This window comes from Poecile atricapillus, chromosome W (assembly GCF_030490865.1).
Source record: "Poecile atricapillus isolate bPoeAtr1 chromosome W, bPoeAtr1.hap1, whole genome shotgun sequence".
Taxonomy (NCBI): Eukaryota; Metazoa; Chordata; class Aves; order Passeriformes; family Paridae; genus Poecile; species Poecile atricapillus.
The window spans coordinates 107,875,516-107,901,566 of record NC_081288.1 but is presented as its reverse complement, the minus strand read 5'-3'; the positions used below and the strand labels follow the sequence as shown (position 1 = coordinate 107,901,566).

General features: G+C 47.6%; 1 protein-coding gene and 1 long non-coding RNA gene across 2 annotated transcripts; one reads left to right on the top strand and one right to left on the bottom strand.

Annotated features, from left to right (window-relative positions):
- The first annotated feature begins 34 nt into the window (after positions 1–34).
- On the top strand, positions 35–1,657 carry LOC131591874 (uncharacterized). Its single transcript, XR_009280476.1, has 3 exons — positions 35–319; positions 1,163–1,291; positions 1,558–1,657. It is a non-coding gene; the product is annotated as an uncharacterized LOC131591874 (long non-coding RNA).
- Positions 1,658–4,237: 2,580 nt separating this feature from the next.
- Positions 4,238–13,640, bottom strand: LOC131592128 (histone-lysine N-methyltransferase EHMT2-like). The gene is made up of 5 exons (XM_058863411.1): positions 13,513–13,640; positions 13,035–13,139; positions 10,558–10,573; positions 4,437–4,532; positions 4,238–4,335 (listed from the first exon to the last, which is right to left on the bottom strand). The coding sequence occupies exons 1-5, from the start codon at positions 13,624–13,626 to the stop codon at positions 4,238–4,240; spliced, it is 429 nt and encodes a 142-aa protein (XP_058719394.1). The 5' UTR covers positions 13,627–13,640.
- Positions 13,641–26,051: the final 12,411 nt, after the last annotated feature.

The following is a 26,051-nucleotide window of genomic DNA, read 5'->3' as shown; positions in this document are numbered from 1 at the left end:
GCCACCCTTCTCAGCGCCACCGGGCCCTGCGGAAACCAGGGGTGCGGACGCCGTTCGGAACGTGCGCCCCGAAAAAGCCACGCGGCGGATACCTCTAGAGCTCCGGAGCCGACGCTGCTGAGCGACGGCCGGCCAGTGCCCGAGGGTGCCGCGGAACAGTGGAAAGAGAGTTACGGTGTTATGGTGATCAGCCGCATAAACTGCACTCTAGACGGCCTTAAAGGGTGAAAAAACCTGTCTTCGTAGTTGCCAGTGATGATGGAGCAGTGTCTCACCGATGGAGGAGTCGTGGGATGGCTCGTAAACGTGCGGGCGCCAGGTATTGGTGTGTAAAAACGCTCACTCGCGGTGAGAGACTTCTCCAGGGTCAAGCTGTTCAAGTATAAGCAATTTATTATAAGGGTAAAAAGAGGGGAGATCCGTGTCCGCCGCCGGCCTCGGTGTCCGCGTGGTCCGGGGAAGGGGAGAGAGAACGGGTAGAGCAGGGGAGGAGAGGTTGGGAAAGGGGAGGGAGGGAATAAGAGAGCAATAGAGGGAAAGAGGGAAAAACCAGAGGTAGAGAGCAGGGAAGACTAGTGGGGTAGGACCAGGGAGAGGGGGCTGAGAGTTAAGAGTGGGGGAGAGGGCTAGACGGGAAGGAGGTAAGGGAGCGGGGTTCAGAGGTAAGAGCGGGGGAGAGGGGAGCTGAGAGAGGGGTAAGAGTTGAGAGCGAAGTTCTTGTTACAATCCAATATATCTTTTTCTATCGTGAATATTCTAATTCTTAGTAACCGATCACCATGAGACACGGCCACTAAAGAGTTTACATACAGCCTATGCGCTTCCCTATATTAACATACAGTGCTGCACTTTAGACTCTACAAAGCTTTACAAGTTCTTTCCTTGCTTCTTTACCTTTGGACTTCTCGATCAGCAGAAGGACATTGTTTTGTCAGCAGGGATTCTCGTTCAACTGGCTAGGCTATTGTTCTTTGGTTAACCGGCACTCGGTATCCTAGGACTCAGAGCAGGCTTTCATTTCTACTTTGATTCTAGCCTTCATATTTTCAGACTCTTCTGACAAACAATCACATTCATAAGGTTTCCCTGTTTCACCCTCCCCAACAGAGTTGCTTCCCTGAGTTTCAACTACTTTCGTCCTCATCATCCCCATTTTTTCTAGGGACGCTTTGGAGGGACTAGGAAGATGAAATCAAAAGGAAAAAAGGAGAAAGATCCCCCCTGCAAATCCAGTTCCCCCCTGCAAATCCATGCACCGGTTCATCTGCTCGGCTGCTGCTGCTTGACAGAGGTTTGTCCGATACCCGGTGCTGTTGCCCCTGGGTGAGAGGGTAGGGGCGGAAAGGGCTCGCCGCTAGTTCCCTGAACGCCTCGTTGTCTGCGCCTGACGCGCTGGGGCGCTCGGCTTCCCTTTATATGGCTAAGGACTCCTGTCCTCCTTCGGGTGCCCAAAGCTGAAACTAGAATTCCACCTTCAGAATTTCACGTGTCTCAGGTTTGTGACTCCCGAGGAATTTTTCCCCAGCAATCATTCAGTCGTGAATTTTTCCTCTGCAGTCATTACTGCCTTGGCCTTCTGTGGACGTGTTTCAAACGCTCATTGAGAGCTGAGGAGCCGAGTTGGCTTGTTTATGACTTAGCTGACAAGCCCAGGCTAAATCCAAACACCCCAAATTACAGCGAAATACTAATGCGGTTTAGAAAGAGGCCTCTTCCGTGCGACTCGGTCCTTTGCCGCACGTGCCCGGAGATTTACTCCGTCCTTCGTTCCCAACCATGCCTCTTCGGCGGCCCGCCTCTCGCGGACGCAAACCGAATGAAATTCTACTACGAGTGTTGCCTTGAAAAATAATCTTCTAAGTACATCTAGCTACGTGATTAAAACACATCCGTGCCTTGGCAGTCGTGTACGGAACGCTTTTCAGTGGAGAGAATAGCTATTTTGATAGCACGCTTTCATAGACTTTCAGAAAAAGTAGAATTCGTACCGGCTCCTGAGACTCCCCGCTGAAGAACCCGGCCGTCCTCGCGACGCCCGATGCGGCGGACGTCGGGGGAAAAGCCGAGCCTGGAGTGAAAAAGAGACAGTGAGTATGCAGCCTTTAAAAAAAGCCTTCGCGCAACAATAACGGGAACCTGTCGTGTTTATTCTTTGCTCATTTTTTCTGATAATGTAAATACCACGTAAAAGTACATGAAACACGAAGCAGAGCTAGGATTTTACGGGTCTTCATTTCGGCAGTCTGGATGAAAAATGTATCTTCCTGCGCTAACACCCAGTCCGGTTTGAATCCATATTTAGCCTGAATCTTCCTTGCCTCCCGTTTCCCATTTCTAGGAACTGCTTCCCTGTCTAAGGACAAGGTTGGATTCCAACTCTGTTCCACAAAGTTCAAGGAGAAGCTGGCTGTCCTGTTTGATCGCTTGTGACCATTTGTACCACAGATCTTCTCTGTTGTATCCCAACCAGAGGCACGAGTGAATGCTCAGATCTCCAGAGAAGTAACCCACATTTCATCGGTAATTTTACCAACGAATATTGTCCACGTATTTGTTACTATGGCCTAAAGAAATTACTCACGTGAGACACTTGCGGCCGAGGTCACGTGGGGTAAGTTGAGATTCGGATGTGGGCTCTGGGATAGCCTTCCCTCCTGGCAGAGGAGGCCCGGTGATTAGCTTAGGACTAGACGAGACTAGTCCCCGGTGCTTCGAAGGAAGGTACGAGAAAGCTCAGGAGTAATAACTGTTTTATGCATCCATCTGTTGCTTAAGTCTCTAGTTTTACCTGTGAATGTAAACAACGCTTAGAGCTTTCCAAACGACCCTTTCTGCACCGCTGCGCGTGCGACCGCTCGGGGAAGGCGGCCGGAGCGGGACGTACCGGGGGACCCGGGTGCGGCGGCCGCGAAGAAATGCCGTGAGGTCCGGAGACGCCGAGCGGTACATCCGGCCTGGGTCAGAGCCACGCTGGAAGGGGAGCGGGAGCTGAGAGTACGGGACGGGGTCGTACTTTGTTCCGAGACAAGTAATTCCCCATCATTTTTCCTTATTACTTTGAACTCTAACAGCATCGAAACAGACATAAACTTAGAAGAATTTAAGGTTTTAGAGAAGCGGAGGCCTTAATTAATAATAAGCCTTGCTAAATTGAATTAAAATAAATAGATGGGCCTCGTTAAAATTAAAAGTAGATAGAAAGGCTTTGCAAAAATCAGAGGTTAATCATTGGCTAATAACTAATTGTTTATCAACTTTATGCTAGTTCAGCTGAGCTTATAATGAGAAACAAAGAATCTGGTAAGGAACTTCAAAAACATAAGACAATTGCAAATCAGAAACTCATTGAAAACATGAAACTAGGAGCCTGGCCGAGGGTTCATTTGTCACTTTGCATTGAAAAGATACAAAGGTAAGGAAGAGGAAGAGATATATTCCCTCCTTCCTTTTGTTACCGCTTGTCATAATAAGACCACCGACCCATTTCAAAGAACAAACTACGCATGCTTAATTGCTTTTTACCTAATTAGCATAAAAAGCAGAGAATGGGTGGCAACTGAGTTATGAATATGCATTTGTATTGGATATTTCTGTAGATAAAAAGCCTGTGTTCACCTGTATTAAGGGGAGAACCAGCACTGGCCCAGAGCTGTTACTAAACATACACTTTTGAACCCTAAAATGTTAAAGAGTCTTTGTCCAGCTCAGTTAGATGTTGATACTAGATCATATCCTTATTTTGGTAAATCGCAGCCTTTGTGTTTCTCTGTTTAAGATACAGGTTTCCGGTGAGTTGGTTGCTCGTGGCTTTTCTTTGTTTCACCGCAAAATCGGTTGTAAGTTGTTTTTGGATCAAATCCCGACAGCTCTCGTTCCTTGTTGATTCGGAAGGAAAATGTTGAAACCGAGGTGCCTATAAAATACCTTAGAAAAAAAAAATCAAAAAGGACTCGTGAGCGGGGAGCAAGCTTTTAAACTGCAACTAATCAGATTTCAGTCCAATGAACTTGACTGTTCAGTGACATGATATGAAAATGAAATCGTCACATATACAGACACAATACGTTATACATCTACTAGACATATCTCAATATATAATTGATTATATGTCTCACACAATTTGTAAACAACTATGGGCCAAAATTCGTACACAGTTCTGTGACTGTGGCATTGGCATTAAGCTTTGGCTGAAATAAAAGTCCGGTTTGCTACCTTGCGAGTGCGCAAATCCGCCGGTCTATCGCGGCGAGCCCCCGTCCTTATAGAGTTCCGGCTCCTCCGGAGAGGCCTCAAACTTGGCGATCTCGGGCAGCGGTTTCGTGGGCGATTCAATCGCTTAAAAAAGGAAGCGTACAAATTTATCTCTACGTTGTGAAGAGCGACTCCCTGCTGCCACACGGTGTGTTTGTGTAAGGGAACCCTGAATGAACGGTTACGGAGCGAGTGACGCCACGATCTGCCGACAAATTTTACGATGAGGCTGCCAAAACCCACGGCGTTGCGGCCGGGGGAGGAGCGGGTGGTGTTGGAGTCTGGAATACAGAGTGCGTGCCCTTGTTTCTGATACTTAGTTATAAGATCCAGAAAAACACTGAATTTCATACAATATGAAATTCATGAGCATGTTTTTGTGGTGATACATGAAAACAAATGTTAAAGTTAGATAGGAAAAGCTAAAAGTGTAAGTGTGTAGATTAGGAAGTTTTTTTTAAATCACTGGGTGAAAAAGTTAGTTTAGAGAACAGGAGACAAGATGGAGGATTTACGGTGTTGTCTCTTGTCCCTTCTTTCTTCTTCATGTTCTTCTCCTGGAGGTTTTTGGGTAATAGTAAGAGATTGGACAGAAAATGCCGTACTGCATCACAGAGGAGATGGGTCATTGGGTCATTAAGAAAAATAATATACGTGTCTATTGTTAATTGGGTAAAAATAGGTATAAAGATGCAAGAACTGCGTATTTTTGGGCTGTTCTTAAACCACAGCAGAAACAACTCAGGCGACTTCGGTGAAACCGCCGAAAGCGAGCGACAAAAGAAAAGAGAAACAACAGAAAGCTGGACATCTTGGAGAGGGATTAAAAAAAAAAGAGAGTTTTAATTGGACAATTCAAAAATTGGAAGCTTTGTAAATTGTATTGTTGGTAAATCAGCGAATTGTTGTAATCTTGACTGAGTTTTAAAAAGAAGTCTCTATTGAATGAAGTGCCTTCAAAAATAGATCAAAAAGTTTACAGATATTTTATAGTGAAATATATATAATGTGGTATTTCTAATAATATCTGCTGGTTTTGTTTTTACAGAGTAACATGGAAAATTATGATACTTATGCATCCCAAGAAATTTAAAAGATTTTTGTTCTGTTTCAGTATTCCTAATACGTGAAGGTTTTGAAAATGTTGTCTTCTCTGTACATCTACTGATAATATAATATTGTATGATACGGAGTGATCATCAAGTATTATTACTGTAGTTACAGTCAATTTCTGCAGGACGCACTTCTTTAAAATTGGATTGAAAGATCATATGATTAACCCTACAGAAAAAGGACTGAATGACAGGTTTATTTCATTTGAATAAGTGTATTGTTGATTGAGATTAATACAGTTTTCAGTAATTGCAAAGTTATGTTAACCACATATTACCCATTTGCTTGGTATTTTTTTACAATTTTAGTAAGATAATTTTAATGTGAGTCCTTTTGTTAGAAAAAACGTATAACAGTATATATACCATTTTGGATTTTAGTTAAAAAGTTAGACAACGTTTCTGAAAAGTACTGCAACAGCTGAATAGCAACTTGCCAAATCTGTATTTTTTTATTGTATTTCTTAATCTAGTAAAACTGCGTTCTAAAAATCCAAACAAATTTAAGCGTATGCCGAGCAAATTCTTGCTACGAATGGGTATTTTTAATAACATCTGCAGTTATTGTGAGTTATTCTCAAAGCCAGATAACAGGGAATTGCTATATATTTGTTGCGTCCTTATAATCGCTATAGTGAATCAATATTCCTGTTCTATTGTGTTCAAAGAGTATATACCAAATTTTTAGTTGCCTTTTTTTTATAATAGAGTAAGATTGAGTTGTGTTTTCATCTGATATAGATTAAGTGTTGATAGAATTCATCAAAGTTAAATTTCACTTGGTTTAAGTTTGAGTGTTTTTAAGTTAAGTTATAACTTTGGTATTTTTTTGATGTTTAAATATTGTTTAAATTCAAATTGCTTCATGTTTTATTGAAGACATTTGTTTAAACTGCAAAGTATAGTTATTTTCCTGGAGAGATGAAGATAACTACAACTGAAACACCTGTGATAGAATGCCGATGAACACCTGCTTGTGGATAGAAGTGAATGCGGTCTGTGACACCCTTGACTTCATCAGGAGTTCTATTGCTTGTTCCAATCTCTGCAGTTTTTGTTTGTTATAGCTTTCTTATTTTTCAGTGTTTCCAGAATTTTAAGAAGATGTACCATTGCTGAGGGTCAGCTGCCATGGAAAAGGCTTCAGATTAAACCGACTGCTGAAAGGTTTAAAGGTCTGGTACCTGAGGCTTCTGATCCTTTGCTTTGTACAAACGCATTTTAACAGTTTGCTGTGCTGTAAGCATCTCATAGCTGCTACTATTGAGAACCTTGCTTTGGAAATGAGTTAAGAGGCATCTTTCCGGTTCAAACCGTAGGCCCTGGCCAAGCCTTGACTTTACCTGGATAGAGAATTGACAAACCCAGAAGTTTTCTGGATCAAAACAACACTCAGGTCAATTTGACTTGGCAATTAGTGAATTAATATAGCAGCTGGATTTTTACAGTGGGCTTGGAAAATTGTTATCCGGACATGATTTTCCAATCTTCCGTTGATTTATCAGCTGTGGCAGACTCTGGGATGAGAGTATATATTTAGTACATTCGGTAATTCATATTACATATTATATAGATAAGTTTAATATCACATAATATTAATTATGCACCGTCTTAATCAGTTTTTGATTGCTGTAGAAGGATTATTTTCTATATGTATACATATGCATGTGTTTTACTTTGATGGTTTTTCATTGTCAGAACAAGACAGTGGATATTTGACCTTTGTTTACAAGAGAGGGGGAGGAAACAGAGGCTGCAGTTCAGAAGCGTGGAAACACTATGTATGTATTTTAGATTTTGGAAAAAACGCAAAGATTGTATATCTATTGCGAATGATTCTTGAACGGTCCTTTTTAAATGAGTCTTTCACAAAGCCAGTTCCATCAATTATCAGGTATTCTTCTAACAGTACTCAAGCAAAGTTGAGAGAGAATTCTTTGGTTCCTGTCAAAGGTTCAGAAGCGAGAAGATTAAAAATTAATTTCAATTAGTAATTTGGAGTAAAGTGTATGTTTGTGTATTCACAGGTTCAAAGCAGAAGTAACTTCCTAGCGAAGAACATGGAAACTCATCAGCTGCAGAGATGAGCAGACGGCCCAAAGAGCAGAAGAGCGAGCACACCGATGTGAACCATATCGAGACCGCAGTTGACGGCTGAACGCCTTTGATCCCGCGTGCGAGAGCGATGAACTTTGGGTTTCGTGTGAAAGAGGAGGAAAATCGATATTGTAAGGCCTCATTTGTTAAAGCATGGTGTGAACTGTGTCAAGATTCAGAATCCTGCATGAGAGATAAAGTCCTTGAAGATGAAGGTGAATCAGGTATCGCCCTTGAGTTGTATCATTTTGTTGATCGCTTTGTGATGCGATTTCACCTGCATCGCTTCTTTTAGTTAACTCAAAAGAAAGTGTACCTTATCTCAGTGAAAATAGATTTTTGTATAATATTCAATTTTTCATTTTATTTACCATGTTCTATATAAAGAGGCAGCATCTTAGTGTAACCTTATATCAATCTTAGTCACACTTGATTGTGAAGAGTTTGACTCACGAAATTTCAGATAGATATTTATAACTACTCAGCTTTCAATTCAAGTAGTTTCAGCAGAAACTTTAAAGCAATTAGACAAATTAGGCTACCGGTTAAGTAAGCAACCTAGATCTATTTCTCTAGCTTTGAGTGGTTAGTTAACTGATGTTCAAAACTGGAGGCAGAGCGCTCTGTAGAACAGAGAAGCAGTTCTGTTGTTGGTGCATAGGGCTTGAGAGAAGGAAAAATAACCCTGAGTGAAAATTAATCAAAGAAAAGGTTTGGGTTGATTTTTTTTTTTTTTTTTTTTTTTAAGGAGTGGGGCAAATGTTGGAGTCTGGAATACAGAGTGCATGCCCTTGTTTCTGATACTTAGTTATAAGATCCAGAAAAACATTGAATTTCATATAATATGAAATTCATGAGCATGTTTTTATGGTGATACATGAAAACAAATGCTAAAGTTAGAAAAAGCTAAAAGTGTAAGGGTATAGATTAGAAAGTTTTTTTAAATCACTGGGTGAAAAAGTTTAGAGAACAGGAGACAAGATGGAGGATTTACGGTGTTGTCTCTTGTCCCTTCTTCTTTCTTCTTCATGTTCTTCTCAGAGAGATCAGACATGTTGAGAGACACCGGGGTTTCTGATAAACCTCCGGAAGGGATAAGGCGAGGCACGTACGACACAAGAGGTACGAAAGCCACAGGAGGCACGGTAGAAAAGTGACACGACACACCCCGGGATTGCTCTGTCCTGCACACCTCAGCACTGTGAGCCAAAGTGAGGCTTTCCCTTGAGGTGGCCTAAGGGGACACAGCTTGGACCTCCACATCTCCAAAGCTGACTCAAAAATCCTTGGGCACGAGTGCTGACCTAGCACACCGCTTTCATGCCCCTCTGTAGGTCTTGGACTTCGACTTAGCTCTCATATGCGTGGGGACGAGAAGCCACGTGGGGCACAAGGGAAGGCCGCCTCACCGTCTGGCACGTTTCTGGCAGGCTGTTGTCTCTTGGACAGGTACAATAAAGAAAACCAAATATCAGTGCAAGATCTTAGCAGCACATCTGTGAAAACCCAACACTCACGGTCTCCTGACAATGGCTGGGTCCTTCGCCTGCATGCTTCAGCCCCGCTGGGATGCTGAGGCTTGCAGAGCGAAACTCTTCAACCGGTATTGCTGTGGATCCGAACGAACCGCTGCCTTGATGAGGTTTGGGAGCCTCCCCGGTTGCGGATGAACGGGGAGCCCAGGGTGGGACGGAGCTGGAAACCCCTGGTTATCCCACACAAGCGGGACCTACGTGGCCACTATCTCTTCTCAACTGGCCCTAGAACACGGTGTACTGCCTGCACCTCTCGGGGTTCTGGCACTCTGCTGCTTTAGGATTCCTGCCTGCAGCTGCCTCAGGGAAATAGGAGCGCTGTTAGGGCTGCTGTTTAGGGTTGGGGGTGGGGTACAACTGTATTCTACCGTACCTGTACCCCTTATTTTCACTGTTTGCCCAGCCTTTTTTTTTTTTTTTTAATTCTTGTGACAGATTGAGGGCACTGGGGAGGGACTGCCAAGATGGAATCAAAAGGGAAAAGGAGAAAGATCAGCCCTGCAAATCCACACTGGCTCACCTGTTCAGCTGCTGTTTCCTGGCAAAAAGCTTTGTCCCTCACCACCTCCTCTGAGCAATGCTCCAGGTCCAAGTGCATCCTGGTGCTCCCCCAGACACTATGAGATGCTCTCACCGTCATGTTGGAGTCTGAGATACAGACTGTGTGCCCTTGTTTTTAATATTTAGTTCTAGGATTCAAGGAAACACTGAATTTCATATAATATGAAATTCATGTGCATGTTTTCATGGTGACACATGAAAACAAATGTTAAAGTTAGATAGGAAAAGTGTAAATGTGTAGATTAGAAAGTTTCTTAAATCACTGGGTGAAAAAGTAGTTTAGAGAACAGGAGACAAGATGGAAGATTTAGGGTGTTGTCTCTTGTCCTTCTTCTTTCTTCTTCATGTTCTTCTCCTAGGGGTGTTTGGGTAGTAGTAGGTGATTGGGTAGAAAATGTCACAGTGCAGCACACAGGTGTTGGGTCATTGGGTCACTAAGAAAAATAATTGAGCTGGCACCTGTTAATTGGGTAAATGGACATATAAAAGACCTTGAAGAAGATCTTTGTTAGCCATTTTACCCCTTTTCTATCATAGTGTACATAGCTCCTTGTACCTTGTAATGCTGATAAGAAAAAATAAACTGAGACCGAACGAGAGAAAACTCGCCTCCCTCTCATCAATCTTCAGTTCAAAGGGAAAAAGAACCCAAATCTAAAAGTCCATAAAGAGACAAAGTCACTCCATCAGATGTCACTGGGAGCCCACCAGAAACTCCTCTCCTCCAGCATTCCATGCCAATGTTGATTTGCCACTCGAATTTGGCCCTGTAATAACGGCAAAATTGTTGCCGTCCGTCAGGTACGTGTTGTTAGACACAGGTTTTTCCATAGCCATCTTTTCAAGAACGGGGTGCCATCCCTGCTTGATTGCTAAATTATCAATAAATTCTGGAAAAACTAAATAAGAAAAAAAATCTAAGACACTGAGGAGTTAATATGGAAACCTTTATATCATTAAAGTAGTATGTTTTGAAATCAAGTGAACTCTTCCAGGCCTACTGCAAAAATCAAATTCCTAAAAATAAAATAACCAAAAAACAAACAGCATCAAGTTCCCACCAATATCATCAATAAAATCACAGTACCTCCACCAACCAAGGGAAAAAAAATCTTAACCTAGAAAAAATCTGAACCCCCTCAAAAAGATTCAACACTGAAACACAACTCATCCAAACACTTCAACTAACAATACCAAAACAAATTTTCAAAACAAATATTCCCCCTATCTAAACCACCAATACCACATAAAACAACTAATGTACTCTCATCACAGTGCGTCCGTGTCAAAAATCTAAATTGCCCTAAAATTTTTAATTTAATCACAACCCCAAAATAAAAACTTTAATCTCGTTAACAAAAAAAACCCAAAACAGGTAACACAAACAAAACCCACACCGTACAACCGACTACCGGCAAAAACAGATGCTATGCTCTGTCACTAACGGTTCTTATCACATCAGCAAAGTTAAACGTAAATAAAAAGCAACCCTATTGAACTCCACACAACAAATCACACCGACTATTAAAAAATAATCAGACCGATGCACTGAACTCAAAACCATTCAACTAACCCTAAACAATAGTTAAAAAAAACCCCAAAGCTCTACCTTTATACTAATACATAATTACAATACTCAATAAAAAAAAATAATACCTAATGAAAAACATAAAAAATCGATCTAAACTACTAAAATGTTAAAAAAATCACCCCCAAAAATATACCTCTAAAAATCCACCATATAAATGCCTGTGTCCCCAGAAGTAAAACTAATAAGAAACACACTACAGAAAGAAATCCAAACTTATCATCAACACCTAAACTAAAAAAGACAACATTAAATAAATAGAACATATACGTTTTTATACACCAACTACAAACAAAATAAAATTATACCATCAATTACTAAAAATCACCTTAAAACCACTCAATAAAAAAACTTTCAAAAATTGAAAACTGCACCTAACAAAAACACCCCAAACTCAGCTAAACAAACCAACCCTACCCCATCTGAACTCCTACATCCAATAAACAAAACCCAATAAGGTGTGTTCCTTCTATCCCAGGTGTGCCCAGGTGTCCCCAGATGTCCCCAGGTCCCCCCAGGTGAGTTCCAGATGTATCCTCTCCATCCCAGGTGTGTCCCAGGTACCCCCAGGTGTCCCCAGCTGTCCCCAGGTGTCCCCAGGTGTGTCCCAGATGTATCCTCTCTATCCCAGGTGTCCCCAGGTATGTTCCCAGGTACCCCCCCCAGGTACCCTCAGGTGTGCCCAGGTGTGTTCCTTCTATCCCAGGTGTCCCCAGGTGTGTCCCCAGGTGTATCTCAGGTATCTCAGGTGTCCCCAGGTGTGCCCAGGTGTCTCTAGGTATATCTCAGGTGTCCCCAGGTGTCCCCAGGTGTGTCCCAGGTGTATCTCAGGGGCCCCCAGGTGTCCCCAGGTGTGTCCCCAAGGTGTCCCCAGGTATCCCCAGGTGTGTCCCCAGATGTCCCCAGGTGTATCTCAGGTGTCCCCAGGTGTGTCCCAGATGTCCCCAGCTGTCCCCAGGTGTGTTCCAGGTGTGTTTCTAGAATGTGTTCTAGATTGTTCTAGATCGGGTTCTAGACTGGGTTCTAGATTGTTCTAGAATGTTCTAGATCACGTTCTAGATTGTTCTAGACTGGGTTCTAGAGCGTTCTAGACCACGTTCTAGATTATTCTAGGCTGGGTTCTAGAGTGTTCTAGACTGAGTTCTAGAGCGTTCTAGATCACGTTCTAGATCACGTTCTAGACTGGGTTCTAGATTGGGTTCTAGAGTGTTCTAGATAGTGTTCTAGAGCGTTCTAGAATGGGTTCTAGAGCGTTCTAGACTGGGTTCTAGATTGTTCTAGATTGGGTTCTAGATTGAGTTCTAGACTGTTCTGGACTGGGTTCTAGACTGGGTTCCAGGTGTGTCCCCAGGTGTGTCCCAGCTGTCCCCAGGTGTCCCCAGGTCCCCCCAGGTGTCCCCAAATGTCTCCCAGATGTTCTCCAGGTGTCCCCAGGTGTGTCTCAAGTATCTCAGATGTTCCCCAGCTGTCCCCAGGTGTGTCCCCAGGTGTCCCCAGATGTCCCCAGGTGTGTCCAGGTGTCCCCAGGTGTGTCTCAGGTCCCCCCAGGTGTCCCCGAATGTCTCCCAGATGTTCTCCAGGTGTCCCCAGGTGTGTCTCAGGTATCTCAGATGTTCCCCATATGTTCCTCAGCTGTCCCCAGGTGTGTCTCAGCTGTCCCCAGGTGTCCCCAGTTGTCCCCAGGTGGCCCCCTGGTGTCACTAGGTGTCCCCAGGTGTATCTCAGCTGTCCCCAGGTGTGGTTTTGGTGTCCCCAGGTGTGTCTCAGGTCCCCCCAGGTGTCCCCAGGTGTGTCCCCAGCTGTCCCCAGGTGTGTCCAGGTGTCCCCAGGTGTGTCCAGGGGTCCCCAGGTGTGTCTCAGGTCCCCCCAGGTGTCCCCAGGTGCGCTCACGTTGTCGGTCAGGGTGACGTCGGCCCCTCGGGTCAGCAGTCGCCAAATGACCTCGATGTGTTTGTGCTCGGCCGCCCAAATGATCGGGGTCCAGCCGCCGTTGTCCTGAGGGGTCATCCAGGGGTCAGCGCCGCCTCCAGACACCCACAATCACCCCAAAAACAACCCAAAACCAGCACAAAAACAGCCCCAAAACAACCCCCAAAACAACCCCAAAACCAGCCCTAAAACAGCCAAAAAAACACCCGAAAAACAACCCCTAAACAGCCCAAAAACAGCCCCAGAGCAGCCCTGACCCTCTGACTACTGCCAGGACACTCCGGACACTGAGTGGACACTCAGGGGTCACTCAGGACACAGTGAGTGGACACTCAGGGGACACTCAGGGGACACTCACACACTTAGGGGTCACTCAGGACAGTGAGTGGACACTCAGGACAGTGAGTGGACACTCAGTGGTCACTCACTGACCACTCACCTGGGCGTTGACGTCCACCTGTCCGGTTCCCAGCAGCAGCTCCACCATCTCCAGGTTCCCGTTCTTGGCCGCGTGGTGCAGGCAGGTGGAGCCGTCATCCTCCTGTGACGTCATCGACAGGGGAAGCAGTGACATCATCGACGGCCGCGCCGTGACGTCATCGACGGCCGCGCCATGACGTCATCGACGGCAGAGCCGTGATGTCATACACGGGGCCGCAGTGACATAATCAACGGGGCCGCCATGATGCCATCAACATCAGCGCCGTGACGTCATACACGGGGGACATGGTGACGTCATACACGGGGGTGGTGACATCATATGGGGGCGTGTGGTGATGTCAGACACGGGGGGGTGGTGACGTCATACATTGGGGGGGCCTGTGACGTCACACAGGGGGCGGTGACGTCACGAGCTGGCGATGACATCACGGAGTGCGGATGACGTCACCGGGCGGGACACGTGACGTCACGTGGGGAGAGAAGGTGACATCACAGGGAACACTATGACGTCACCGGGCCGACGATGACATCACAAAACCGGTGATGACATCACCGGGTGCGGGGCAGGGACAACGTCACCGGGATCAAAATTGAGGTTCCCAAAGATCCTGAAGGAGATTTGGGGCAGTTTTGGGGGATTTGGGGCAGTTTTGGGGGGTTTGGGGACAGAAGATGAGACACCCCAGGCAGGAGACGCAGCCCCGGTGGGAACGGTGCCCGATGCGCACGTCAGGGTGGCATTCGAGAAATGTGCCCTAAAATCCAGAAATCGGCACAAAACCAGCCAAAATCAGCAAAAATCAGTGAAAAAACGGCAAAAAACCAGCCTGAAATAGCCCAAAATCACCCAAAACCACCCTGAAATCAACCAAAATCAGCCTGAAATAACCCCAAATCAGCCTGAAGTACCCCAAAATGACTCAAAATCAGCCTGAAACACCCCAAAATACCCAAAAATTGCCATGAAACATCCCAAAATCACCCTGAAATCAACTGAAATCAACCTGAAACACCCCAAAATCAGTCTCAAGCACCCCAAAATCAGCAAAAAAACAGCCTGAAATCACCAGAAATCACCCTGAAATCAACCAAAATTGGCCTGAAATGCACCAAAATCACTCAAAATCAGCCTAAAATACACCAAAACCAAACTGAAGTCACCCGAAATCCGCCTGAAACACCCCAAAATCAGCCTAGTCAACCAAAATCACCCTGAAGTCACCTAAAATCAAACTGAAATAACCCAAAATCACTCAAAATCACCCTGAAATCAACCAAAAATCTCCAAAAAACCTCCCAAATCCCCCAAACTGATCCCTAATAGGCACAAATTGAGGTTCCCAAAGATCCTGAAGGGGATTTGGGGCAGTTTTGGGGGATTTGGGGATTTTTACAGAATTTTCTTGTATTTTATGAGATTTTTTCTGGCTTTTTTAGGATTTTTCCAGGGATTTTTTGCAATTTTTTCGTATTTCATGGGATTTTCACGGGGTTTTTTTTGGATTGGGGTAATTTTTGGGTTAAATTCCGGTGATTTTGGGTTTTTCTGGACTCACGGTGGTGCAGAAGTGCCCGCAGCTGGGGTAGCAGTGGTGTTTGACCCCCAAATTCGGGATTTTTATGGGATTTTTTGCCGTTTTTGCATATTTTACCCGATTTTCACAGGGTTTTTTTTGGATTTGAGGATTTTTTTGGGTTGAATTCCGGTGATTTTGGGTTTTTCTGGGCTCACGGCGGTGCAGAAGTGCCCACAGCCGGGGCAGCAGTGGTGCTTGACCCCCAAATTCGGGATTGTTATGGGATTTTTTGCAGTTTTCTCATATTTTACCCGATTTTCACAGGGTTTTTTTTGGATTTGAGGATTTTTTTGGGTTGAATTCCGGTGATTTTGGGTTTTTCTGGGCTCACAGCGGTGCAGAAGTGCCCGCAGCCGGGGCACCCCTTTTCTTGTTGCAGCACAGCTCCTTTTTGGGAGGGGGTCTAGACCTAGAAGGGCTTCCAATAAAGCAGGGTGCTGCTGTCCAGGGCAGTTGGAGTTGTTCTCTGCCTGCTTTGGGGGTGAGGAGCAAAGGCTGAGGGGGACGGGGTGGGGACTGGGGGGCTCCCGTGTCCCTTGGGGCACGCCGAGGTCCCCGGCAGAGGGAGGCAGGCGCTGCGCTGGAGGAGCAAGGTGAGCGGGGAATGGGGAGGGCTCGTGCCGGGTACCCTTGCCCAGAGGGGACCCCGAGCTGCCAGGAAATTCCCTGGGAGGGCTGGATGCAGAATCCAAAAAGCTGTGGAGTTGTTCTGGTTTTTACGGTAGACATTGGCAAGGAACAGGAATGGATCTCTCTAAATTCCCTTGGAAAGAAACCCCCTCTCTGTGCACGCCGTCATTAGGGTTTTGTTATGTCAGGAACGGCTTAGGGTTAAGAAAGTGGGTTTTGTTTTTCCACCTCTTACTTCCCTGTAAAATATGAGTGTATAAAACACATCTGTGCATCCATGAGGTACTAAAATGCACCAAGAGAAATTTCTGTGCCTAAGTTCCAGAGAGACGAGCGCGTTCTGCACTCGGGGTTCACCAGAGCTTTATATTTTTGTCATTCTGACCTGTTAGCTGAATGAATGGGTAGAGTTTCAAAGAGAAAGCAATGCAAATTTCAAAAAGCAGAACATTAGAAAGAGAAATATATAAATATATACATGTAAAAGTAAATATAGGGGAGCTAGATAGATATATATAGAGAGTTAGAGAGAAAAAGAAATAAATACAAGTAATCCAAATCTAGACAAGTAGATTAATATTCAGTATGAAAACCATATGGATAGATGCTAATATAATATATTTTAATATCTGTTGTGTATTATATCTAGGTGTGTAAAAAAAGAAGTTCAATATGATAGAAACAGGTATGAAAAATATTTAAATCAAGGGACTTTTTGTTTTTTATTTACTTACAGGCATGACATTTAAATGAATAATATAGAAATGAAAATATACACATCTATAATAAACAAATGAAGATAGATAGCCATAAAATAGAAATAAATACGAGTAATCCATTTCTGGACAAGTAGATTAAAAGCTCAAAAAAAGCTCAGAGACTAGAACTACATGAAGGCCTCCATCCTGAGAGACATGAACTTAAGCAACACCATTACAAAGTCCTTTATCCCACAGTCCTTTTTCCCAACACACAGGAAGTACCAATATAATGTAATTAGTATAGGTTTTTCTTACTCTTTTGAACCCCGCATCGGGCAGCGAATAATGTAATGCTTAGAAAGCTAAGACAAAACTCAAAGAGCTGAAGGATAACTTCACAGCTCCAGCCACCTTGTGTCCATCTAGGAACACCTTCTGGACTCCAACTACACCCTACATTAAAAATGTCAAATTACAGGGGCCTGGGACTTGCCCTTTTACACCTACACCCAGGCTGGGCAGCAGGACAGAGCAGCTCCGGGACAGCTACACCCAGACACCCGTGACACACAAGACAACAGACGAGGGGACACAACGGGGAGACAAAATTCTGGGCCACAAGAATGGCCGCAAGGACCGAGAGAACGCGGAACGAGATGAGCCGGGTGAGAATGAGCTGATGAAGCTCGCAGAACCCGGGAGGAAGAAGATGCTGATGGAATGATTAACTCCAAGACTGCCAAGATGGATGCCCGAGAATCTTATGGCCACAGTCCTCTACCTATCTTTGCGTTTCTTCAAGTCCTAAGCCGCAACAATGGATCCTCGCGGCGCACGGCTGTCGACACAGCACGGAACAAGACCTCTAAAAGACATCCGATCGGATGCTTTTAAAAGAGAGATGCGATTCCAAGGCCTCTGAGGGCTGCTGAGCCAAGGAGCCCAGAGATCGGAGATGCTAAGAGAGGCGCCAGGGCTTCTGGTAAGCCCCCAGAAAGGATAAGGCAAGGCACGTACGACACGAGGGGCACAAAAGACACAGAAGGCACAATGGACAAGTGACACGACATGCCCCGGGACTGCTCTGTCCTGCACACCTCAGCACTGTGAACAAAAGTGAGGCTCTCCCTTCATGTGACCTAAGGGGCCACAGCCTGGACATCCCCAAAGCTGACTCAAAAATCCCGGATCACGAGTCCCAACCCAGCACCCCACTTCCATCCCCTCTGCAGGTCATAGCCTTCGACTCCGCTCTCGGATTCCCGGTGGAGAGGATCCACGTGGAGCGCCAAGGAAGGCCGCCTCGCCATCCGGGAAGTTCCTGCCATCGCCAGGATGTCGTCTCTCAGTCAGCTACAATAAATAAAACAGAAAATCAGTGTGTGATTGTCACAGGGCATCAGCCAAAACCCAACAATTCCGCTACTCACGGTCTCCTGCGAACGGCCACGTCCTGAGGCCGCGCGCTTCGGCCACACTGGGAGCTGGACGCCATCATCACAGGGCGCGCCTGAGTTAAGAGAAGACAAAGTGATGCGGCATTGCTGAAACTCAAAGGGACCCTCGCTCCTCCTCCCGACATCCCCAACTCACGGCAACCCCTCGGCCCGTTCCTGAAGGCCACCCACACGGCCCCTTTACGTGGAAAAGGCCAAGGCTTCATCAGACGGTCCCGTAACGCTTCCGTAGGGCTCACGGCAGAGGCGAAGCAGGCATGCTGGCCGGTTGGCGAGGGGATCTCAGCGAAATGTGACTGGACCGCCTAAAGCACGCAAACAAGAAGGGATGTTTGGCATTGGCAGCAGAAACTGAGAGCCCAGCAAGAACAACTGCTTCCCTCCACTGGTCAATGCTCACCTTGTCCTCTTCGCCTTGACTGCTGCTAGCCAGCTTCACTTCCTAAGAATAAAGACAAAGAGGAGACCTGTTACACAGGGACCGATTCCAATTGCCCTGCAAAGACAAACATTGACTTACCTTCCCGGGGGAACCCCCTTACCCTGGATGGGGCGCTCTGCCACCGATTTCATCCGTCCGCATCTGAAAGAAAGCTGAGACAAAAGTCAAAGTGCTGCAGGGTAACTTCACAGCTCCAGACATCTTGTGTCCATCTAGGAACACCCTCTAGACTCCAACTACACCCGACATGACAAATTTCTAATTACAGGGGCCTAGGACTCGGCCTTTTACACCTACACCCAGGCTGGGCAGCAGGACAGAGCAGCTCCGGGACAACTACACCCAGACACCCATGACACACAAGCCAACAGACGAGGGGACACAATGGGGAGACAAAATTCTGGGCCACAAGAATGGCCGCAAGGACCGAGAGAACGCGGAACGAGATGAGCCGGGTGAGAATGAAGGCGAGCTGATGAAGCTCGCAGAACCCGGGAGGAAGAAGATGCTGACGGAATGACGAACTCCAGCAACTGCCAAGACAGATGCCCGAGAATTTTAGGGCCACAGTCCTCTACCTATCTTTGCGTTTCTTCAAGACCTAAGCCGCAACAATGGATCCTCGCGGCGCACGGCTGTTGACACAGCTCAGAACAAGACCTCTAAAAGACATCCAATCAGATGCTTTTAAAAGAGAGATGTGATTCTGAGGCCTCCGAGAGCTCCTGAGGCAAAGCTTCGATGGTGTCGGGCTGAGGAGCCCAGAGATCAGAGATGCGAGGAGTGATGCCAGGGTTTCTGGTAAGCCCCCAGAAGAGATAAGGCGAGGCACGTACAACACGAGAGGCACAAAAGACACAGAAGGCACGATGGACAAGTGACACGACACGCCCCAGGACTGCTCTGTCCTGCACACCTCAGCACTGTGAACAAATGTGAGGCTCTCCCACCGTGTGGCCTAAGGGGCCACAGCCTGGACCTCCCCGTCCCCAAAGCTGACTCCATAATCCCAGGTCACAAGTCCCGACCCGGCACCCCGCTTTCAGCCCCTCTGCAATTTGTAGCCTTTGACTCAGCTCTCGGATGCCCGGCGGGGAGGATCCACACGAGGACGCCCAGGATGGCCACTGCGCTATCTGGGAAGTTCCTGCCATCGCCAGGATGTCGTCTCCTCGTCAGCTACAATCTAGAAGACCAAATATCAATGCAGGATCTTAGCGGCACATCTGTGAAAACCCAGCACTTACCTTCTCTAGAGAATGCCCAGGTTCATGGGCTGCACACTTCACCCCACAGGGAGGCAGAGGCTTGCTTCACAGCAGTATTGGCTGACAGCCAAATTACCACCACCTCAAGGAGGGGAGGAAGACTCTCCAGTCAGTGAGGGACAGGGAACCCAGGGTACCCCAAGGATGGAAACCCCAGCTTATATGAGAGCAGTAGGCCCTAGCACCCACTATCTCTTCCTGGCTTGCCCTAGCACCAGGGGTACTGCCTGCAGCTCTCGGGGGTTCTGGCACTCTGCTGCTTTAGGGTTCCTGCCTGCAGCTGCCTCAAGGAAACGGGAGTGTTGTTAGGGCTGCTGTTTAGGGTTTGAATAGTCCTGTACTCTACCTTATATCGAAACCTGTACCCTTTTTATTTTCACTGTTTGTCTCCAGCCCTCGAGCCCTCGACCTCTGAAGCCCTCCCTCAGCCTCTCTGTGTCACTGCCAAGCTCCCCCACTGAACCCTACAAACTTAGTTAGAACCCTACGCTTGCAACCGGGGATGCTCCTTATCCATAGGCCCCAAGAGATGTCCATTAGCCCGGACCAGGCAATCCACAGTTGCTCCCTACCCTACCTAAGTTTGGCCCTGAGACAGGGCAGAGGCTGACAGAGCCGAACTCTTTGCGGAGGCTAGGCACGAAGCCCTGCCAACCGCCGCCTCGAGGAGGGGTGGGAGCAATCCCCGGCTGCGGAGGGACCGAGAGCCCAGGGTGGGGCGGGGCGGGAAACCCCCTGTTTCCCCAACCCTACGGATCGTCCCCCCACTATCTCCTGGCTGGCCCTAGCACCAGAGAACTGCCTGCAGCTCTCGAGGGTTCTGGCACTCTGCTGCTTTAGGGTTCCTGCCTGCAGCTGTCTCAGGGAAACGGGAGCGCTGTTAGGGCTGCTGTTTAGGGTTCGGGGTGGGATACACCTGAACTCCACCTTACCTATACCCCTTCTTTTCACTGTTTGCTCAGCCTTTTTTTTTCTTGGAATTCTTGTGACAGATTGAGGGCACCGGGGAGGGACTGCCAAAGTGAAATCAAAAGGGAAAAGGAGAAAGATCACCCCTGCAAATCCACACCGGCTCAGCTGTTCAGGTGCTGCTTCCTGGCAAAAAGCTTTGTCCCTCACCACCTCCTTTAAGCGGTGCTCCACATCCAAGTGCATCCAGGTGCTCCCCCAGACCCTATGAGATGCTCTCACCGTCACTCCATGAGATGCCACTGGGAGCCCACCAGAAACTCCTCTCCTCCAGGAGATGCATGCCAATGTTCTTTTGCCACTTGTATTTGGCCCTGTAATAACAGCAAAATTGTTGCCCTCCGTCAGGTACGTGTTGTTAGACACAGGTTTTTCCATAGCCATCTTTTCAAGAACTGGGTGCCATCCCTGCTTGATTGCTAAATTATCCATAAATTCTGGAAAACCTAAATGAGAAAAAATATCTAAGACACTGAGGAGTTAATATGGAAACCTTTACATCATTACAGTAGTATGTTTTGAAATAAAGTGAATTCTTCCAGTCCAACTGCAAAAATCCAATTTGTAAAAATAAAATAGCCAAAAACAGCATCAAGTTCCCACCAATATCATCAATAAAATCACAATACCTCCACCAACCAAGGGAAAAAAATCTTAACCTAGAAAAAATCTGAACCCCCTCAAAAAGATTCAACACTAAAACACAACTCATCCTAACACTTCAACTAACAATACTAAAATAATTTTTCAAAACAAATATAAAAACCCTTCTAAAATCTACTGGTCTTTCCTCCACAACAAAAAAAAACCTCCTTTAAAATCAATTTAAAAACGGACTGAAACCTGCTTTCTATTAAGAAACACATTCATTTTAAAACATTTCCTCCCAGTTTGTCTCAAACCTTTCTAAGGTTTGGATCCCGTTCCAGTGCACCAGAACCAAATCAACTTGCTCTGGCTCTGGAAACATCAGCGACACCAAACCCAGAGCACGAAGCACCTCGCCGTTCCTACCCCGCTGTCCCTCGGCCCTGCTCTCTCGCACCCTACGCTGCAGAGCGCTGGGAGCCAGGTTCAGCCCCGAGAATTGTCACATCCATTTCCTCGGACATTCCAGCTTCCACGGGGATATTGCGGGGACCCCCTGCACTCCATTCCCTAGTACAGCAGCAAGACAAAGTTCTCCCCCAGCCCGCGTCTCCAGAAAATCGTGTACAAGGGTTAACAAGCCTCGAGGTGTGAGAAATACGGTCTGCCCAACAAGCCCAACTCTGCATCCAGAGGAAACGAACATCACAAACAGATTCATGCACACCAGATGCACGGGACGCTGCCAGCTTGAACTTGCAGTTAACTCGGCAATGGAAAAACCTGAGCTCGAAGCCCTCACGTGAGGGTGCAAAAGGTATTGGACGCAGTTTCTAGAAGGTGCCACATCGTTATTTAAAGGCGCGGCTCGGCTAAAGAGCAACACCGACAAAGCCCCGAGACAAAAAGGCCGGAAGGTCGGGCTTTTCCCCCTCCCCTCCTCCCAGCGGCTTTTGCCAGCGCACTCTGAAGCTGACGAGCCACAAGTGTCCCCCTGCGGCCCTCGCCGGGACTCGCTCCCGGGCTGGCGCCGCTCCAGGTGCGGGGGGACCGGGGGAGCCACGCGAGCCCCGGCAGCGGCGGCTCTCGGCACCCGGGGGCGGCCCCGCGCTCCCGGCCCCGGACGGACCGGGGCTCCCGGCAGGAAAGAGGCTCCTCCGGCGGGCGGGGGCGGCCCCGGCCCCGGGAGAGCCCAGCCCGCCCAGCGGCACCGGGACCGGCCCGAAGGGACCCCGGCGGTGCCCGAGCCCCGCACCCGGAGCGGCCGGACGGACACAGCTCCGCGCCGCGGCTCCCGCCTGCCGGCCCGGCAGAGCTCGCCTCGCCTCCGCATGGCTCTGTCGCTCCCTGGCAAGAGGAAATCAAAAAGGAAAAGGAGAAAAGTCCCCCCTGCAAACCCGCACTGGCTTACTTGCTCCGATGCTGCTTCGCGACACAAAGGTTTGTCCCTGGGCACCTCCTTTAAGCAATGCTCCATGTCCAAGTGCATCCAGCTGTTCTCCCAGACCCTATGAGACCCTCCCAGTATCGTTCCATGAGATACCCCCGTGGAGCCCACCATAAATTACTCTCTTCCAGCTGCTCCGTGCCCAAGTGAACTGAGGGAAACCCTCCCCCTAAAACAGCCCCGGGCAGGACCCACCCGCTCCTCATCAACCTCACTGCTCACACCTGGGGCTGCTCTGTCCCCTCATCAACCTCACTGCTCACACCTGGGGCTGCTCTGTCCCCTCATCAACCTCACTGCTCACACCTGGGGCTGCTCTGAGCCCACATCAACCTCACTGCTCACACCTGGGGCTGTTCTGAGCCCTCATCATCCTCAGTTCAGTTTGTGCTGTTGCCATCCTACGGGTGAGGGCAGGGGCAGAAGGAAACTTGTTGCTCATTCCCTGGACAGCTCATTGTCTGCACCTGACACACAGGGGCACCAGGCTTTCCTTGCTATGGATGAGGACACCTCTCCTCCTCCAGGTGCCCAAGGCTGAAAATGGAATTCCACCTCCACAATTCCATGTGTTTGAGTTTCATAATTCCCAATGTAATTCCCCATGGATCACAAGCCATCACCTCTAATTTTTCCTCTAGAATCACTGCTGACTTGCCTTTCTGTGGAAGGGTTTGACACATCGATGCAGAGTTCAGGGGCTCGTTTATGGCTTATCCTGACAAGCACAAAGGAAATCCAAACACCCAGAATTACAGGGAAATATGGATAAAGTTTAGAAATACTCCTCTTCCCTGCAACTCCCTGGCAACTTCCCACTGACCTTTTACTCTTAACCTCTGAATTTTGACCTTTGACTCTTGACTTCTGCTCTCTGAAGTTTGATTCCCTGATAATTGACCTTGGACCACACAACCTTGGAAAATTAACCAGTAACATTGGACCTTGGACCCTTTACTCTTGATCTTTGAACCCTGACCATTCACATATGACCCTTGAAGTTTGAATCCCTGACTTTTCACTTTAACCATTGACTCCTGAGCTTTTGCCCTTGACCTCAGCCCTTTGACCCTGCCCCAACATCAATATCACTGACGTACAGTGATTTCAGCGTATGAATGCTACCATAGTTACCTCACCCAGCAGTGTCAATCCCACTATCAGTCTCTATCCCAGCCCCACAGTGATTATAGCTCCAGTCCTAGTGACCCCTTCCCTGGCCCAGTGATTTCAGCTCTTAACCCACAAGCTTTATTTCACTGCAAACTCTCTTCTTCACAGCTCCAGATGTGTGTTTCTCCAAGTCTGCTGGCAGAAAACTCTCCAGGTTCAAGGAGCAGGATCTTCCTCTTGGCTCCAGCTCTGCAACATTTCAGCTCCGGCCCTAGGGCCTCTAAGCCCACCCCACAGTCAATATCCCTGCCCCAGTGATTTCAGCTCTTGACTGACCCACAAGCTTTATTTCACGGCCAGCTCTCTTCTTCCAGCTCCACATCTGCTTCCTTTTCCCCTGCTCCGCTAGGTGAAGCTGCTCCAGGTTGAGACAAAAGGGTCTTTGTTTTGGTTCCAGCTCTGAGGTTTCACCTCCAGGCCAAGCAATGCCACTCCAACCCCATCCCAACCCCAAAGCAATCTTTACTGTATTTGCAGCCCATCCCATTGTGTACCATTCTATGGTTGCTTCCCACATCTACAGTCACTATCCCCTCAGAACAGCGTTTGCAGCTGCAGCACTGCAGTCCCCACCCCAGCCCCAGTGATTTCAGCTTCAGTCCCACAAGCTTTATTTGACTGCCGGCTCTTGTGCTGCGCTTCTGGCTCCACATCTTCCCAGCAGTGCCACATCATGCTGCTTTCTGGCTCCTCAGGCAGGATCTCTGTTTTAGCTCTAGCTCTCTGTGGTTTGAGCTTAGCTCTTGAACCCACATTCCAGCCCCAACCTGACCATCCTTACTGCAGGAACAGCTCTGCAAGGCCCTATCCCAGCCCTTACATTGATTTCAGCTCCAGCCACGCAGTTCGCATCCCGGCTCCATATTCCTTATCCCAGCCCCACAACAGTTTCACCCTAAACCCTACCATATTTGTGTCTCCTCCAGCTCTGCTTCCTCAGTTCCAGCTCCTCAGCTTCCCACTGCCGGTGGCTAAAAGCTGCTCCTGCTTCTCACTGCAGCCCGGGGCTGTTGATAAGGCCACAAATCAGTTATCACCATCACATCAATGTCTCTAGGAATTGTCCTACCCACCCTAATGGGAGCCAAACTTTGGGGCCACTTGAGGCCTCAAGACCAACAGGTACCTTCCCCCTCCCCCTGGGTCTCAGCCCAGCACTTGCCCAAAGGCCCCCTCACCTTCCCCAGGCAGCACCAGGGGCTGGGAATAGCCATTGGGCCCCTGCTCCCCCATCCCAAAAGGTGCCCTTGGGCTGGTTCTCGGGCCCTGGAGCCCTCCCAGCCCCCAGACCCTCAGCCTCTGCTTGGTACCAGCGGGCAGGGGCTGCTAAGCCCCCAGGCACCTCCTGCAGGCCCTGAGCTGCAGCTCCATCCCCTTCCCCCATGGCATTTATCCAGCTCCAGCCTCAGTATTTCCATTGCCCCACATTGCTTTAGGCCTGACTCCAGTGCCAAGGTCTTTATTCCACACCCTGGGGCTTTATGTCTCCACTGGCCCCACAACTGGTGTTTCAGCCCCAGCCCCACAATCTTTACTGAATTTACATCAGCTATGCAGCAAAAAAGCCCCTAAAGTAATTAATAAATAATGAAGCCATAAAATAGATAGCCTTCAAGAAATAATGGGTTAAAACATAGAATATGAAGGGAACATCTGGAAGTAATAAACACAACGACAGGAGGGAAAGAGAAGGATAAAAAAATCACCGGACTAAGCGTAATTTAAGCCGAAGCTAAAGCATGCCTAATGTCAATATGATAAGTTGGCCCTAGGAGGTTGGGAACTCGGCCAACTACACCGGGAAAGGACCAAATTTGGAAAGAAGTTCAAAAGTTTAAGGAGGAAGACTCCTCGGAGACCCTCGCCCACGATGAAGGCCGACCGGAACGACCCCCGAAAAGATCCTCAAAATAGAAGTTTCCGCCCACGCCCCGCCTACGGCACGCCCCATATGAATATGCATTGATATGATGTAATTCCAAACCTAAACTGTATAAAAGGCATGCTTTTGTTGTAAGACTTTGGAAAACTCCCTTTAGAGATTTCCCCAACGTGCACGTTGCTAATAAAATACCTCCTGTCTATCTGACTTAAACTGCGTCTCTTAGACAGTTATTTATCGCCTTTTGGGGCAAAATTCGGCATCAGTTCTGGCACCCCAGATGGGACGAAACAGGAGACTCAGACTTTGAGGGGTTCCCTCCGAAGAGCCGGTCCGGGGCCGGGACCCTCTGGGGCCCCTGACGGATTTTTGTCAGAAGAGACTCCCCTCCCGGACCAGCGCT

Excerpts from the sequence above, each read along its gene's own strand:
- LOC131592128 (XM_058863411.1), bottom strand. The coding sequence starts at position 13,626 with ATGACGTCACAGGAGGATGACGGCTCCACCTGCCTGCACCACGCGGCC. Across the intron at positions 13,140-13,512 it reads AGGTGGACGTCAACGCCCAG|GACAACGGCGGCTGGACCCC; the intron begins GTGAGTGGTCAG and ends ATGACCCCTCAG. Across the intron at positions 4,336-4,436 it reads ATCGTGGCGTCACTCGCTCC|CGATTGAATCGCCCACGAAA; the intron begins GTAACCGTTCAT and ends TCCTTTTTTAAG.